Consider the following 17,344-nt stretch of genomic DNA (forward strand, 5'->3'; position numbering starts at 1 on the left):
TCTATACAATTGGCCAGAATATGGTTGTTCATATTTACAAATCTATACAATTGGCCAGAATATGGTTGTTCATTTTTACAAAGCCATACAGATAGCTGTGTTTACCTTTTCTATAAATTATTTTCAAATTCTGTTTTCAGGCAAAATGTCTATCACTGTTCATTTTCACAAATATATACAAGAGGGCAGAATATGGAAGTCTATAAAAATTTCTTATTACCAATAACTTGCATCAATGTTTTCAGTAGCCTCTATCAAAAGCTCCTGCTTGCTTGTTGTGAATTATGCTCAGGTGCACATATTTCCAATTCAACCATGAGGCAAAAAATGTGGTAAAAGCTCTTGTTGATCCTGCAATCTGAACAAATACCAAGATGCTGTATTTTCAGCTGATATTTCATTTGTTTATGGAAATGCATATTGTTTATGCAGTGTTGAGGAATGTGAAAGAACACCCTTGATTATTTTTACTGTGATAACTTATTTTGCTTTTGTAAGCCAACACTTTTGAGATCAGTCAATAAATGCTTCTGGCATTGACTTATATGCTGCCCCTGTCTTCATGTTGTTGCTGGACATATCTTTTTGAAAATGTGTGTAGGTCACCTAAATCATCAGAAAAATTGCCCCCCCTGAGAATTTTTTCAGGAGCCGCCACTGCCACTGTATATATAATAATATCAAAATGGGACTTGCCAGACCCTATATGACCGTGTACATTAATAAATCAGACGTGTCATCAGATGAGTCATATTATAGATACAACTTACTCTAATGTGAACTTGATGAGAACTTGATATGCTCATAGGCTGTGAAAACCATACGTGTAATGACAGTTTCCTTTAACCAACAACTTCTCCTTTTGACTGATAGTAGTGTGTGAACATGAACAATGGTCTCTGTCAGAAATGTAAATCATCACATGAACAGTTATAGAACATAGTGAAACTGATGATATAATACTATGTTAAAGGAAAAGGAAAGGGGAAAAAATGACAATGTTAAGCCTGAGCTAGTTGAATGTTGGTTATGTAAGAGAACGTTAGTGTTCCAATAAAAACATGAGGGGAGAAAGGATCTTCTATTTGGCAAAAAGGTTTTCCTCCACTCTCAGCGTTGCGTCAGCATTTGCTTCCCATCAATGCTTAAGAGTTTACTTTGAAAAACATTAAACTAAATCAAATACTAACAGGAGTGAAAAACTAGTTTTTAATCAAGAGTGACAATTTCTAATCAAGAGTGACAACTATGCAAACAATATTTTGCTTTAACTTGTCTAAACATTGCATTTTAGTGTGATACGAGTCATCAAGCATACGTTTCAATGTATTTCAGTCTCTACAAAACATAGAAAACTAATAAAAACAAACCTAAAGTAACCTATAAACATCCCTAATGTGGTATTTAGCAATCAGTGGACAACACTTTACCATAAAATGAGGGCTTTTCTCATCCTTGTCACCTTGACCTGTCTGGCTGACGCCCAGCAACAAGCCCTGATGGACTACCTGGAGCAGCGTCTGCTAGACATCGAGGTAAGTCCACTGTAGCTCAGTTGGTAGAGCATGGCGCTTGCAACGCCAGGCTCTACCTGGCGTTGCAAGCGCCAGGTAGAGAACCATACTATTGGAACCATACTAAAGAACCATACTATTGGTTCTTTAGAAGCCATACCATTGGTGATGACTGTGGCAGTGGCCCCAGGGAACAGGGTTTTAATTCATCCTGTGAAATAGGGACAACACCCATATGCCTCCAGAACTACTTGCTCTAACTGTCTTCTTTTTTTTTTCTTTTTGTCATTTAGCAGACACTCTTATCCAGAGCGACTTACAGGAGCAATTAGGGTTAAGTGCCTTGCTCAAGGTCACATCGACAGATTTTTCACCTAGTCGGCTCGGGGATTAGAACCAGCGACCTTTCGGTTACTGGCACAACACTCTTAACCACTAAGCTACCTGCCACCTCTCACCTCTCCCACCAGGATGGTATCTCGGTATGGCACGAGCAGACCAACCGCTATGCCACAGAGCTGCGGGAGTTCAACCAGCAGATGGTTGCCCAGATTGAGACCCTGGACAAAGACAAGGAGACCCTGAGGACGGACCTGGACAGTGTGGGGGACGCGCGTGGACCGCGAGATGGACTACCTTGAGACACAGAATGGGGCGCAGCCCTGCGTGGACGTGGATGACAAGTTAGTGGAACAACAGGTGACCGTGGTGAAGGAGAAGAACAAGGCCAAGTACGACAAGGCCACAGGTGAGATGTGGCAGACATGGTGGCAGACGTGGTGACATACTGAGGGGACAAAGACACATGATTACTTACTAAGAGGATCATAGCAAGCCTGGTAATTAATTGCACCCACCTGGTGTCCCAGGTCTAAATCCCTAGAGGGGAAGAATTAATCAATAGAAATCAGCAGTGGAACTGGCTTCGAGGTCCATATTTGAATATGCCTGGCATAGGCCTACTGAAAGGACAAACATATGACGTAAACTCAGCAGTAGGGGTAATGCGAGACCTTGGTTCCTTAACAAGTCTTCTTCTACATGATGAGAGGAGATATAGTGGGCCACAGGTATGAGATGTTGATAAACATGTAAGCAGGCCAAGTGTCTTAGCTGCTGTACTGTCATGTAACTAAGTTAGAAAATCAATCTACCCTCATATCAGGATTCTTCTCTCAGAGGCTCTTATTAAATAATTTAAGTGGATTTCATTCAATGTTGTGCTTAACACTTTTCGTTCTACTCTAAAACATTAAGGTTAGGGTTGATAACATAGAGAACACCATCTGGTTTTCTTGGCAGGCATAATTATAAACCTAGAGCAGGTATTCAGGAAACTGTTTACACTTGGTTGTTGAAGTACAGGAAGTGGGTGGACTGCACTGAGATACTGTATGAGAGCATGCTGATGAAGCACATAGATGAAGGACTGACTGAAAATGCGATGCTGATTCAAATATTATTCTCTAAATTATGCACCACTTTAATTGTAATATCTGCTTTCAGTTGCACTAGAGCAAAAATTTATATGCAGTGACTCGTCAGATTTAATTGCCTATGATCCTTATAAATGTAGCCACACACTTGTAATTAAATTGTTTTTTAATTTCCCCAGTAATTAAATCAGCTGAGTGCTGTTGCCTACTAGGGGGGCATTTTCTTCTGACACAATCAGGTTGAACATCTGAAACATACTTCAGATCATGTAAAAGCCTGAGGAGTGAAAATAAGCTAAAACTATTTTTTTTTAATGGAACTATCCCTTGAACTTTACCTAGTCCCTTAGTATCACTTCTGGTTGCTTTATCAATATGGTATGTTGTAGTTTGTCTTATGATATTGGTATAACAGATATCACAGTTCGACTGTAACAATGTGTACATTGTAATTACACTGAACCTGCTGTGTAATGTTAACTACCATGTAAAAAACATGATTTTAGCCCAACTAAATTTAAAGTGGGACCAGGAAGGGTCATGTACCTCTCTTCTCCTCTCCCAGACTGCAGGGACATGATATCCAGCATCAAAGCCATGAAGATTTTGAAGTGAGTTAGAGGCCCAAAGGGCATGTGGACCAAAGATGTGGGTAGCAGCTCGGGCAAGGTCTATGTCTTCAACGGCACAGATGAGGACACCATCTATGAGTTTGGCTCCATCAGGGACCTCATCGTCTCCTTGGGCACATCCATGGGCAAGACCATGAAGCTGCCATTCCCTTGGCGAGGCAGCGGCCACACCGTCTACAACAACCCCTCGTACTACGTGAAGGAGGGCAAGGAGCTGCGGCTGATCAAGTACGACATGCGGAACGGCTCAGTGGCGGACAGCGCCGTGTTCCCTGTCCAGGACCACGTCCCCATCTATGGCCTAACCCCAGAGACGGTCATTGTCCTGGCGGCAGACAAGGAGGGCCTCTGGGCCATCTACGCCACAAAGGAGACTGAGAGGCACATCTCTCTGGCCAAAATGGACGCCAACACGCTGGACATCGAACAGATGTGGGACACGTCGTGCCCGAGGGAGAACACCGAGGTTGCCTTCATCATCTGCGGCACGGTGTACGTGGTCTACAACACTGCGCTGAAAAGCGCTTGTGCGTTTTTGACGTCAGTGATATGGTGACCAACGACGACGCACCGCTAGTGTACTTTCCCAAGCGCTACGGCGCTCACTCCAGCCTCAAGTACAACCTGCTGGAGCAGCCGATCTACGCCTGGGACGATGGCTACCAGATCCTCTACAAGCTGGCCATGAAGAAGAAACTGGAGGCATGAGCTCAGCAGCGCCGCCTAGTGTTGAGGTGGGTTTGAGATTTCTATCATCTGTACTGAGTAAAAGCCCAGAAATGTCTGTGTAGATGAAAATAAAACATATTTTCACTGTCATATTCAGTGGAATGTTTTAATATTATATCTTGCCTGGAGCAAAGATCAATAACATAGATATGACCAAAGTTATGAAATTACTAACATGGTTTGTTCAACTACAGATGCCGTATCTAAATTTGATAATGTTGCTGTTGCAGGAATTTTCCTGCACAGCAGGAAATGCAAGCTTGTAGTGTATCCGAGGTTTAAAAAGGTTTCTAAAGTTTGTAATTTCCACTTTAAACTTGATTTGCCCTAACACATTTTTTATCACCCCTTCAAAAATGTCAATTTATTATAATCCACATAATAATTCACATGTCCTGTTTCCTGCAGGATAATTTTTCTGCTGTCGAAAAACTGGCTCAAATTAAGATCCTACATCTGTATGGCACAGGGCCTTGCAGCTGCAGTTATGATTTTGAACACTGTCCTAAATGAAATCAGATCATTGTCATATTGTATTTCCTGTGTCGATTACCAAGAGAAAAAACATCCATTTACTTTAGGTATTGCTTGTTATTAAATATTGATATGATGATCAAAAAAGATCTAGGGGTGTGTGGACAGAGAATATAAAGTAAAAACAGCACAGCTGTATAATATGTATGTTTTCCGTTTTATCTCTCTGTTTGGCACTTCTGAAAACCACAATTTTACCTTTTTCTCTGGCTATGCCTTCATGTTGAATAAAAACATACTTGGATGAAAGTGTGTAAGTTATTTTTCTTCCATGTTACAGTAAAAGAGGAACATACACTACCGGTCAAAAGTTTTAGAACACCTACTCATTCAAGGGTTTTTCGTTACTTTTACTATTTTCTACATTGTAGAATAATAGTGAAGACATCAAAACTATGAAATAACATATATGGAATGATGTAGTGACAAAGAAAGTGTTAAATCAAAATATATTTTATATTTAAGATTCTTCAAATAGCCACTCTTTGCCTTAATGACAGCTTTGCACACTTTTGGCATTCTCTCAACCAGCTTCACCTGGAATGTTTTTCTAACAGTCTCGAAGGAGTTCCCACATATGCTGAGCACTTGTTGGCTGCGTTTCCTTCACTCTGCGGTCCCACTCATCCCAAACCATCTCAATTGGGTTGAGGTCGGGGGATTGTGGAGGCCAGGTCATCTGATGCAGCACTCCATCACTCTCCTTCTTGGTCATATAGCCCTTACACAGCCTGGAGGTGTGTTGGGTCATTGTGCTGTTGAAAAACAAATTATAGTCCCACTAAGCGCAAACCAGATGGGATGGCGTATCTCTGCAGAATGCTATGGTAGCCATGCTGGTTAAGTGTGCCTTGAATTGTAAATAAATCACTGACAGTGTCACCAGCAAAGCACCCCCAACCATAACACCTCCTCCATGCTTTACGTGGGAAATACACATACGGAGATCATCTGTTCACCCACACCGCGTCTTACAAAGACACTGTAGTTGTAACCAAAAATCTCTAATTTGGACTCCAGACCAAAGGACACATTTCCACCGGTCTAATGTCCATTGCCCAAGTTTATTCTTATTGGTGTCCTTTAGTAGTGGTTTCTTTGCAGCAATTCGGCCACGAAGACCTGATTCACACAGTCTCCCCTGAACAGTTGCTGTTGAGATGTGTCTGTTACTTGAACTCTGTGAAGCATTTATTTGGGCTGCAATTTCTGAGGCTGGTAACTCTAATGACCTTATCCTCTGCAGCAGAGGGAACTCTGGGTCTTCCATTCCTGTGGCAGTCCTCATGAGAGCCAGTGTCAATCATAGCGCTTGATGGTTTTTGCGACTGCACTTGAAGAAACTTTCAAAGTTCTTGAAATCTTCCGTTTTCACTGACCTTCATGTCTTAAAGTAATAATGGACTGTCATTTCTCTTTGCTTATTTGAGCTGTTCTTGCCATAATATGGACTTGGTATTTTACCAAATAGGGCTATCTTCTGTATACCCTCCCTACCTTGTCACAACACAACTGATTGGCTCAAACACATTAAGAAGGAAAGATATTCCACAAATTAACTTTTAAGAAGGCACACCTGTTAATTGAAATGCATTCCAGGTGACTATCTCATGAAGCTGGTTGAGAGAATGCCAAGAGTGTGCAAAGCTGTCATTAAGGCAAAGGGTGGCTATTTGAAGAATCTCAAATATAAAATATATTTTGATTTGTTTAACACTTTTTTGGTTACTACATGATTCCATGTGTTATTTCATAGTTTTGATGTCTTCACTATTATTCTACAATGTAGAAAATAGTAAAAATAAAGAAAAACCCTCGAATGAGTAGGTGTTCTAAAACTTTTGACCGGTAGTGTATATCGGCACTCAATTTGGAATGTTAGAACCAGAATCAACAACTTTATTGTCACTTGTTTAAAATACAAGGGATGCCTGGAAACAGTTATGTTACAAATACAAATGTTCAATACAAAAGTGGAAAGTTACTCTTAATTGCTTAGAAAAAACAGAGGAGAGTAATTATTTTAAACACTTATCACAAGGCTGATGAGGCAAAGGGGTCAAGGGTCAAGCCAAGTCCCTCAACAAAGTACATGACATTGCCTAAACAGGAGACTATTGGCAAACACTTCATAGGTAATAGGAAAAACAACAGAGCAGTGAAGCTTTAGTCACTGTGAAATTGAAACAGAAAAGTAAGGTCAGGGGATAGTCATGTGGATAATATCATAAATATGTGATTCTAAATACAGTGCTATTATTGATGTCAGTATCAAAGGGCATTATATACATATACTATTGTACATTTTAAGTCCATACCTTCAGTGTAATTTTAACAGTACTGTACCGCCACAAACTAAACCACAGTGTTTGTAATGACGCTATCTACGTATTTAGCACGTAATGCAGCTACACTTAAGACATCAAAAATATATGATGGCCAGGTGTGGTGTATGTTGTGTACATAAAACAAATACAAATAAAGTAAAGGGATGTAACATTTGTCCTCCTGGACCATCCACTGTAGTAAACCAACAATGATTTCAATAACAAAACAAATGTGTATAAAATTGTTCACTTCATAATACCCTGTTGATTGTTTTGGACTTGCTGTAGGGTAGGGTACTGTAAGTCGTAGGGTACTTCAAGAACGTCCTGCACTCAACAGCAGCAACTATAACATTTGACCTATTTAATATGATGTTGTATGTTCACAAGACTGCCACAACACAACTCCCTGACCAAACTTCAGACATATACACATAGATGTTAACCTCAGATGTATAAACACACCAGGCTGAGCTCAACTGCAAAAATATTGTTGCAATAACAATGATCCCACCAGACCCAGTATACACTATAAGCTATACATACCATGGCAAAGTGGCTGTCCAAGAGGGCACAAGAGAAATGTGTGTGTGTGTGTGTTTCTGTGTCTGTCTGTGTGCTTTGGAGATAATGTCCAGTGTAGACCGACTGTTATTCCAGAACAACTTACTGCAATTTACTTATTTTGAGGCACAGAATTTGTGGGTCTGGGACACTCCAATATTTCAGGCCTTGCTGCAGGGCAGGCTTTGTAGAGTAGTGGAATATAAACTCTTACTCCTCCCTCATGGACTAGACAGGAGTCTTGGAGAGGGGCAGGAGCCTTGGCTGTCAAAGCTTGCTGTGCGGGTTTTCCACTGTAGGAAACATTTCACATGGTAAGATTAGTGTACCAGCATGGAAATTGCTGTCACTGTTAGGAGTTTACCTACCATCAGAAATCCTACATAGATAGATACAATACCAGTCAAAAGTTTGGACACACCTACTCATTCAAGGGTTTTTCTTTATTTTTTACATTGTAGAATAATAGTAAAGACATCAAAACTATGAAATAACACATATGGAATCATGTAGTAACCAAAAAAGTGTTAAACAAATCAAAATATATCTTATATTTTAGATTCTTCAAAGTAGCCACCGTTTGCCTTTATGACAGCTTTGCACACTCTTGGCATTCTCTCAACCAGCTTTATGAGGTAGTCACCTGGAATTCATTTCAATTAACAGGTGTGCCTTGTTAAAAGCTAATTTGTGGAATTTCTTTCCTTTCTTAATGCGTTTGAGCCAATCAGTTTGTTGTGACAAGGTAGGCGTGGTATACAGAAGATAGCCCTATTTGGTAAAAGACCAAGTCCATATCATGGCAAGAACACCTCAGAAAATCCAAGAGAAACGACAGTCCATCATTACTTTAAGACATGAAGGTCAGTCAATCCTGAAAATGTTAAGAACTTTGAACGTTTCTTCAAGTGCAGTCGCAAAAACCATCAAGTGCTATGATGAAACTGGCTCTCATGAGGACCGCCACAGACAAGGAAAACCTAGAGGTACCTCTGCTGCAGAGGATAAGTTCATTAGAGTTACCAGCCTCAGAAATTGCAGCCCAAATAAATGCTTCACAGAGTTCAAGTAACAGACACATCAACACATCAACTATTCAGAAGAGACTGTGTGAATCAGGCCTTCGTGGTCGAATTACTGCAAAGAAATCACAACTAAAGGACACCAATAAGAAGAAGATACTTGCTTTGGCCAAGAAACACGAGCAATGGACATTAAACCGGTGGAAATCTGTCCTTTTGTCTGATGTATGGTTCCAACCGCCGTGTCTTTGTGAGACGCAGAGTAGGTGAACGGATGACCTCCGCATGTGTAGTTCCCACCGTGAAGCATGGAGGAAGAGGTGTGATGGTGCTTTGCTGGTGACACTGTCAGTGATTTATTTAGAATTCAAGGCACACTTAACCAGCATGGCTACCACAGCATTCTGCAGCGATACGCCAGCCCATCTGGTTTGCGCTTAGTGGGACTATCATTTGTTTTTCAACAGGACAATGACCCAACACACCTCCAGGCTGTGTAAGGGCTATTTGACCAAGAAGGAGAGGGATGGAGTGCTGCATCAGATGACCTGGCCTCCACATTCACCCGACCTCAACCCAATTGAGATGGTTTGGGATGAGTTGGACCGCAGAGTAAAGGAAAAGCAGCCAACAAGTGCTCAGCATATGTGGGAACTCCTTCAAGACTGTTGGAAAAGCATTCCTCATGAAGCTGGTCAAGAAAATGCCAAGAGTGTGCAAAGCTGTGAACAAGGCAAAGGGTGGCTACTTTGAAGAATCTCAAATATAAAATAGATTTAGATTTGTTTAACACTTTTTTGGTTTCTACATGATTCCATATCTGTTATTTCATAGTTTTGATGTCTTTACTATTATTCTGCAATGTAGAAAATAGTAAAAATTAAAAAACACATTGAATGAGTAAGTGTGTACAAACTTTTTACTGGTACCATATATACAGCACTGTATATACAATCCCCCGACCTCAATTGGGTTGAGGTCGGGGGATTGTGGAGGCCAGGTGATCTGATATCTGATGCAGCACTCCATCATTCTCCTTCTTGGTCAAATAGCCCTTACGCAGCCTGGAGGTGTGTTGGGTCATTGTCCTGTTGAAAACAAATTACAGCCCCACTAAGCCCAAACCAGATGGGATGGTGCATCGCTGCAGAATGCTGTGGTAGCCATGCTGGTTAAGTGTGCCTTGAATTCGAAATAAATCACAGACAGTGTCACCAGCAAAGCACCCCCACACCATAACACCTCCTCCTCCATGCTTTAAAGTGGGAATTACACATGCAGAGGTCATCCGGTCACCCACACTGCGACTCACAAAGACATAGCGGTTGGAACCAAAAATCTCCAAATTGGACTCCATACCAAAGAACAAATTTCCACCGGTCTAATGTCCATTGCGCGTGTTTCTTGGCCCAAGCAGGTCTCTTCTTCTTATTGGTGTCCTTTGGTAGTGGTTTCTTTGCAGCAATTCGACCATGAAGGCCTGATTCACACAGTCCCCTCTGAACAGTTGATGTTGAGATGTGTCGGTGACTTGAACTCTGTGAAGCATTTATTTGGGCTGCAATTTCTGAGGCTGGTAACTCTAATGAACTTATCCTCTGCAGCAGAGGGAACTTTGGGTCCTCCATTCCTGTGGTGGTCCTCACGAGAGCCAGTTTCATCATAGCGCTTGATGGTGTTTGCGAGTGCGCTTGAAGAAACGTTCAAGGTTCTTGAAATGTTCCGTATTGACTGACCTTCATGTCTTAAAGTAATGATGGACTGTCGTTTCTCTTTGCTTATTTGAGCTGTTCTTGCCATAATATGGACTTGGTCTTTTACCAAATAGGGCTATCTTCTGTATACCCTCCCTACTTTGTCACAACACAACTGATTGGCTCAAACACATTAAGAAGGAAAAATATTCCACAAATTAACTTTTAAGAAGGTACACCTGTTCATTGAAATGCATTCTAGGTGACTACCTCATGAAGCTGGTTGTGAAAATGCCAAGAGTGTGCAAAGCTGTCATCAAGGCAAAGGGTGGCTATTTGAAGAATCTCAAATATAACATATTGAGTTGAGGTCCTTTGCATTGTTGGTTATGGGCTTGTACGTAAGCATTTCACTGTAATGTCTACACCTGTTGTATTCGGCGCATGTGGAAAATAAAATTTGATTTGATTTATATTTTGATTTGTTTAACACTTTTTTGGTTACTACATGATTCCATATGTGTTATTTCATAGTTTTGATGTCTTCACTATTATTCTACAATGTAGAAAATAGTAAAAATAAAGAAAAACCCTTGAATGTGTCCAAACTTTTGACTGGTAGTGTATACAGTGTATTCATAAAGTATTCAGACCCCTTCACATTTTCAAAATTTTGTTACGTTACAGCCTTATTCTAAAATGGATTAAATTGTTTTTTTCCCTCATCAATCTACACACATAATGACAAAGTTTCTCCCATTCTTCTCTGCAGATCCTCTCAAGCTCTGTCAGGTTGGATGGGGAGCGTCGCTGCACAGCTATTTTCAGGTCTCTTCAGAGATGTTTGATCGGGTTCAAGTCCGGGCTCTGGCTGGGCCACTCAAGGACATTCAGAGACTTGTCCCGAAGCCACTGCTGCGTTGTCTTGGCTGTGTGCTGTCAACTGTGAGACCTTATATAGACAGGTGTGTGCCTTTCCAAATCATGTCCAATCAATTGAATTTACCACAGGTGGACTCCAATCAAGTTTTAGAAACATCTCAAGTATGATCAATGGAAACAGGATGCACCTGAGCTCAATTTCGAGTCTTATAGCATAGGGTCTGAATACTTATGTAAATAAGGTATTTCTGTTTTTTATTTTTAATACATTTGCAAAGATTTCTAAAAACCTGTTTTCGCTTTGTCATTATGGGGTAGTGTATAGATTGAGGATATGTTTTTATTTAATCCATTTTAGAATAAGGCTGTAATGTAACAAAATGTGGAAAAAGGGAAGGGGTCTAAATACTTTCCGAATGCACTGTATATACTGAACTAAAATATAAACGCAACATGCAACAATTTCAAAGATTTTACTGAGTTACAGTACATATAAGGAAATCAGTCAATTAAAATAAATAAATTAGGCCCTAATCTATGGATTTCACATGACTGAAAATACAGATATGCATCTGTTAGTCACAGATGGATCAGAAAACCAGTTAGTCACAGATGGATCAGAAAACCAGTCAATATCTGGTGTTGACAACCATTTTGCCTCATGCAGCATGACACATCTCCTTCGCATAAGAGTTGATCAGGCTGTTGATTGTGGCCTGTGGAATGTTGTCCCACTCCTCTTCAATGGCTGTGTGAAGTTGTTGTATATTGGCGGGAACTGGAACACGCTGTCGTACACGTCAATTCAGAGCATCCCAAACATACTCAATGGGTGACATGTCTGGTGAGTATACAGGCCATGGAAGAACTGGGAAATTTTCAGCTTCCAGGAATTGTGTACAGATCCTTGCGACATGGGGCTGTGCATTATTATGCTGAAACATGAGGTGACGGCGGTGGATAAATGGCACTCCAATGGGCCTCAGGATCTCGTCACGGTGTCTCTGTGCATTCAAATTGCCATTGTGTTCGTTGTCCTTATGCCTGCCCATACCATAACCCCACCGCCACCATGGGGCACGCTGTTCACAACATTGACATCAGCAAACCGCTCACCCAGACGACACCATACACGTGTTCTGCGTTGGTCGTACAGCCAAATTCTCTAAAATGAAGTTGGAGGCGGCTTATGGTAGAGAAATTAACATTACGTTATCTGGCAACAGCTCTGGTGGACATTCCTGCAGTCAGCATGCCAATTGCACGTTCCCTCAAAACCTGAGACATCTGTGGCATTGTGTTGTGACAAAACTGCACATTCTAGAGTGGCCTTTTATTGTCCCCAGCACAAGGTGCACCTGTGTAATGATAATGCTGTTTAATCACCTTCTTGATATGCCACACCTGTCAGGTGGATGGATTATCTTGGCAAAAGAGAAATGCTCACTAACAGGGATGTAAACAAATTTGTGCACAACATTTGAGAGAAATAAACTTTTTGTGCGTATGGAACATTTCTGGGATCTTTTATTTCAGTATATGAAACATGGGACCAACACTTTACATGTTGCATTTCTATTTTTGTTCAGTGTACATACATTTACATTTTGATAACATAGAAGATGCTCTTATCCAAAGTGACACACAGTCAGTGCATTCAACTAAGGTAGGTTAGACAACCACATCAACCATATCACAGTCATTGCAAGTTATACTTTCCTTAATAAAGCAGCTATCAGGGAAACTTTGAGTAGCCAACCTACCTCTTTCTGAGACTTGGTGGCCTCCAGTAGAGGGTGCCAGTGAGCGATGGGCTTCCGGGGATAGGCCAACATCTCGTTCCAGTGGTCTCTGCCCAGTCCCTCCGCATGACTGCCCACTCTGTTCACACCTATGATTTCATTGTGTCCCACCCTGTGTAGAAAAAAGGCAAAATGCACCCATTAACACTTCAGCCACATCTGGAATAATGTAACTTCACATTTTCTCTTCTACTATTAGCAGAACATACAGTATTAGTTGGACTCTCATGGTTGTAGCATAAACAAACCAGACCTAGGTTCAAATACTACTTCCAATATCTCAATTACTTTCAAATACATCCTGAAGTAAGTAATCAAATGGCTACCCAGACTATTTTTATTGCCCCCCCTTTTACACTGCTGCTACTCTCTGTTTATTATCTATGCCTAGTCACTTTAATAACTCTACCTACAGTTGAAGTCGGAAGTTTACATACACCTAAGATTGAATCGTTCTACACCGGCTCCGACGCTCATGGCAGGGCTTGCAAACAATTACAGACTACAAAGGGAAGCATAGCTGCAAGCTGCCCCGTGACACGAGCCTACCAGACAAGCTAAATCACTTCTATGCTCGCTTCGAGGCAAGTAACACTGAAACATGCATGAGAGCATCAGCTGTTCCGGACGACTGTGTGATCACGCTCTCCGTAGCCGATGTGAGTAAGACCTTTAAACAGGTCAACATTCACAAGGCTGCATGGCCAGACGGATTACCAGGACGTGTACTCTGAGTATGCGCTGACCAACTGGCAAGTGTCTTCACTGATATTTCCAACCTCTCCCTGTCTGAGTCTGTAATACCAACATGTTTCAAGCAGACCACCATAGTCCCTGTGCCCAAGAACACTAAGGTAACCTGCCTAAATGACTACCGACCCATAGCACTCACGTCTGTAGCCATGAAGTGCTTTGAAAGGCTGGTCATGGCTCACATCAACACCATTATCCCAGAAACCCTAGACCCACTCCAATTTGCATACCGCCCCAACAGATCCACAGATTATGCAATCTCTATTGTGCTCCACACTGCCCTTTCACACCTAGACAAAAGGAACACCTATGTGAGAATGCTATTCATTGACTACAGCTCAGCGTTCAACACCATAGTGCCTTCAAAGCTCATCACTAAGCTAAGGACCCTGGGACTGAACACCTCCCTCTGCACCTGGATCCTGGACTTCCTGATGGGCCACCCCCAGGTGGTAAGGATATGTAGCAACACATCCGCCACACTGATCCTCAACACGGGGGCCCCTCAGGGGTGCGTGCTCAGTTCCCTCCTGTACTCCCTGTTCACTCATGACTGCATGGCCAGGCACGACTCCAACACCATCATTAAGTTTGCCAATGACACAACAGTGGTAGGCCTGATCACCGACAACGACGAGACAGCCTATAAGGAGGAGGTCAGAGACCTGGCCGTGTGGTGCCAGGACAACAACCTCTCCCTTAATGTGATCAAGACAAAGGAGATGATTGTGGACTACAGGAAAAAGAAGAGGACTGAGCACGCCCCCATTCTCATCGACGGGGCTGTATTGGAGCAGGTTGAGAGCTTCAAGTTCCTTGGTGTCCACATCACCAACAAACTATCATGGTCCAAGCATACCAAGACAGTCTTGAAGAGGGCACGACAAAACCTATTCCCCCTAAGGAGACTGAAAAGATTTGGCATGGGTCCTCAGATCCTCAAAAAGTTATACAGCTGCACCATCGAGAGCATCCTGACTGGTTGCGTTACTGCCTGGTATGGCAACTGCTCGGCCTCCGACTGCAAGGCACTACAGAGGGTGCGTAGGGCCCAGTATATCACTGGGGCCAAGCTTCCTTCCATCCAGGACCTCTATACCAGGCGGTGTCAGAGGAAGGCCCTAAAAATTGTCAAAGACTCCAGCCACCCTAGTCATAGACTGTTCTCTCTGCTACCGCACGGCAAGTGGTACCGGAGCGCCAAGTCTAGGTCCAAGAGGCTTCTAAACAGCTTCTACCCCCAAGCCATAAGACTCCTGAACATCTAATCAAATGGCTACCCAGGCTATTTGCATTGCCCCCCCCCCCTATTTTACACTGCTGCTACTCTGTTTATTATCTATGCATAGTCATTTTAATAACTCTAACTACATCTACATTTTACCCCGTATATATAGCCTCGCTATTGTTATTTTACTGCTGCTCTTTACTTATTTGTTACTTTTTTTAGGTATTCTTTCTTAAAACTGCATTGTTGGTTAAGTAAGCATTTCACTGTAAGGTTTACACCTGTTGTATTTGGTGCATGTGACAAATACAATTTGATTTGATTTGATAATGGCATACAAATCATAGTCCATGACGGATATGTGCAGGCTGACTTGGTCCATGTTCTCAGGGGGGATGTCGAAGATGATAGCTTCGTTATAGGTGGGGTTCAAAGTGTTCCTCTTGATGGTGGTTTTCTTCTTTTTTAAGCGCCGTCCTTCACTCTCGAGGGAGACCTTGACATATGGGTCTGTCAATAAACAAGAAAAAATATTATTCGATTTCTTTCAAACTAAAAGTGCTTAGCTACTTAAAGGATCAAGCTGATCTGACTCTAGCTACATTATGGAATATGTAAATTAGCTAAGTATGGCTCGTGTTACATTTACATTTTAGTCATTTAGCAGACGCTCTTATCCCAAGCGACTTACAAATTGGTGCATTCAACTTAGTGGGACAACCACCCTTTATTTAAAAAAAAAATGTTGTTTCTTTTTTAAATCTTTTTTTAAATGGGGGGTGGGGGAGGGGGGGTAGAAGGATTACTGTTATACTATTCCAGGTATTCCTTATAGAGGTAGGGTTTCAAGTGTCTCCGGAAGGTGGTCAGTGACTCCGCTGTCCTGGCGTCGTGGGGGAGTTACCAAACCAGAGATGTTACCAAAACAGAGATGTGATACCAAACCAGATTACATTTGTGTCTTGTAATTTAGCATAGGCCTACACTCTTTTACCAGAGAGATAGCCAAATCAATGCTTAGAACAAGAGTGGACAACAGCGTTTAAGGAAAAAAAAAAAACACAAAACCTTTTAAAGTGAACCCAATGACACAACTATACCTGAGTATCCTGTGATGTCCATGGCCTTGAGGTTCCTGCACTTGATGATGGTCATGGTGAGTCGGCCTGCGGTTGGCAGGTAACAGAGAGAGAACATGATCTCCCCCAGGTCTACACTCTCCTGTGTTCAAGGCCACAGACAAAACACATCAGAACAGAAGGAAACAGCTATCACACATTACAATGGCGGCACTAATATTTTTAAAAGTGTAGTAATGATTTTACATATTTAGATATTTGTTTCATTACTTTGAAAGCAGTCTATGGACAACTGCTGATGTAACAGGTCAAAGAATTACAGATTTTTGCAACCGTTCATTTTCTATTTTTTATTTTATTTTGTGAGTTGATTTCACCAAAATATTGTATTGTTCAGCATTTCGTGTAGTCTACAGATATTGGGAGAGTTAGTTGTGTAAGTGCGCCCTCTAGAGTTGGTTTGGTTATATGCGGAGGGATGTCATGCTTTTCTCAGTCTGCATTGTATTCGGCTGGGAGAGGTACGTGTTCACTTCGGCGTGACATAAACTTGATATACCTGTTAAAACTAAAACGTTTCAGTGCACATAGTAACTTGTATGTATATTATATGATGAGTGTACGTACATTTAATCAAGCTGTGTCGTGAATATAGCCATTTTTGAGAGTTGAGAAATTGCTAACTTAGCTAACCTCGTGTTCTGTTTAGCTGTAAGTTAGCAATCATCATTCTATCCTCTTGTGACGAAGCTCACGTTGTTCTTTTTATGTTAGGCGGATTCTGGTCGAGGGTAGAGTTTTGAACATTTTCTCTCTTTGATGTTGAACAGGTATGTATTCCCTATATCAGGTTAAAAATATGTGTTCATTTAAAATGTTTTTAAGTATTGATTAGTGTTTAATGGCACTGAAAAGCTCAAATGTGAAGGATTACATGTTGCTTCGTGCATATTACTGTATGTATTACCTATTTGAAAGATGGTTTATGTCATGTTGCACAGTATTAATGTAAAGGCTAAAAGCTCAGAGTTTTTGGCAGAGATAACATGAATATGACACATACATAAGATATACACCAGATGCAATGTTTATTTTCCAATGATGTTGTATTTTATTCCTTGTATTTTTGAATGTGATTATACTCAGTC

The 17,344-nt window shown here is 41.4% G+C and overlaps 1 protein-coding gene and 1 pseudogene across 1 annotated transcript in view; one reads left to right on the plus strand and one right to left on the minus strand.

Moving 5' to 3' along the window:
• The first annotated feature begins 1,424 nt into the window (after nt 1-1,424).
• LOC121578800 lies at nt 1,425-4,290 on the plus strand (annotated as a pseudogene).
• Nucleotides 4,291-6,736: 2,446 nt separating this feature from the next.
• The window catches only part of LOC121578798 (synaptotagmin-6-like), a 46,231-nt gene continuing 35,623 nt past the window's right edge, over nt 6,737-17,344 (minus strand). The window contains exons 7-10 of the mRNA XM_045212711.1: nt 16,218-16,338; nt 15,456-15,627; nt 13,098-13,248; nt 6,737-8,029 (exon numbers count right to left, since the gene is read on the minus strand). Coding sequence (XP_045068646.1) covers nt 7,958-8,029; nt 13,098-13,248; nt 15,456-15,627; nt 16,218-16,338 — 516 coding nt within the window. The 3' untranslated portion in view covers nt 6,737-7,957. The remainder of the gene's footprint in view (nt 8,030-13,097; nt 13,249-15,455; nt 15,628-16,217; nt 16,339-17,344) is intronic.

Source organism: Coregonus clupeaformis, unplaced genomic scaffold (genome assembly GCF_020615455.1).
Source record: "Coregonus clupeaformis isolate EN_2021a unplaced genomic scaffold, ASM2061545v1 scaf0043, whole genome shotgun sequence".
NCBI classification, from domain to species: Eukaryota; Metazoa; Chordata; class Actinopteri; order Salmoniformes; family Salmonidae; genus Coregonus; species Coregonus clupeaformis.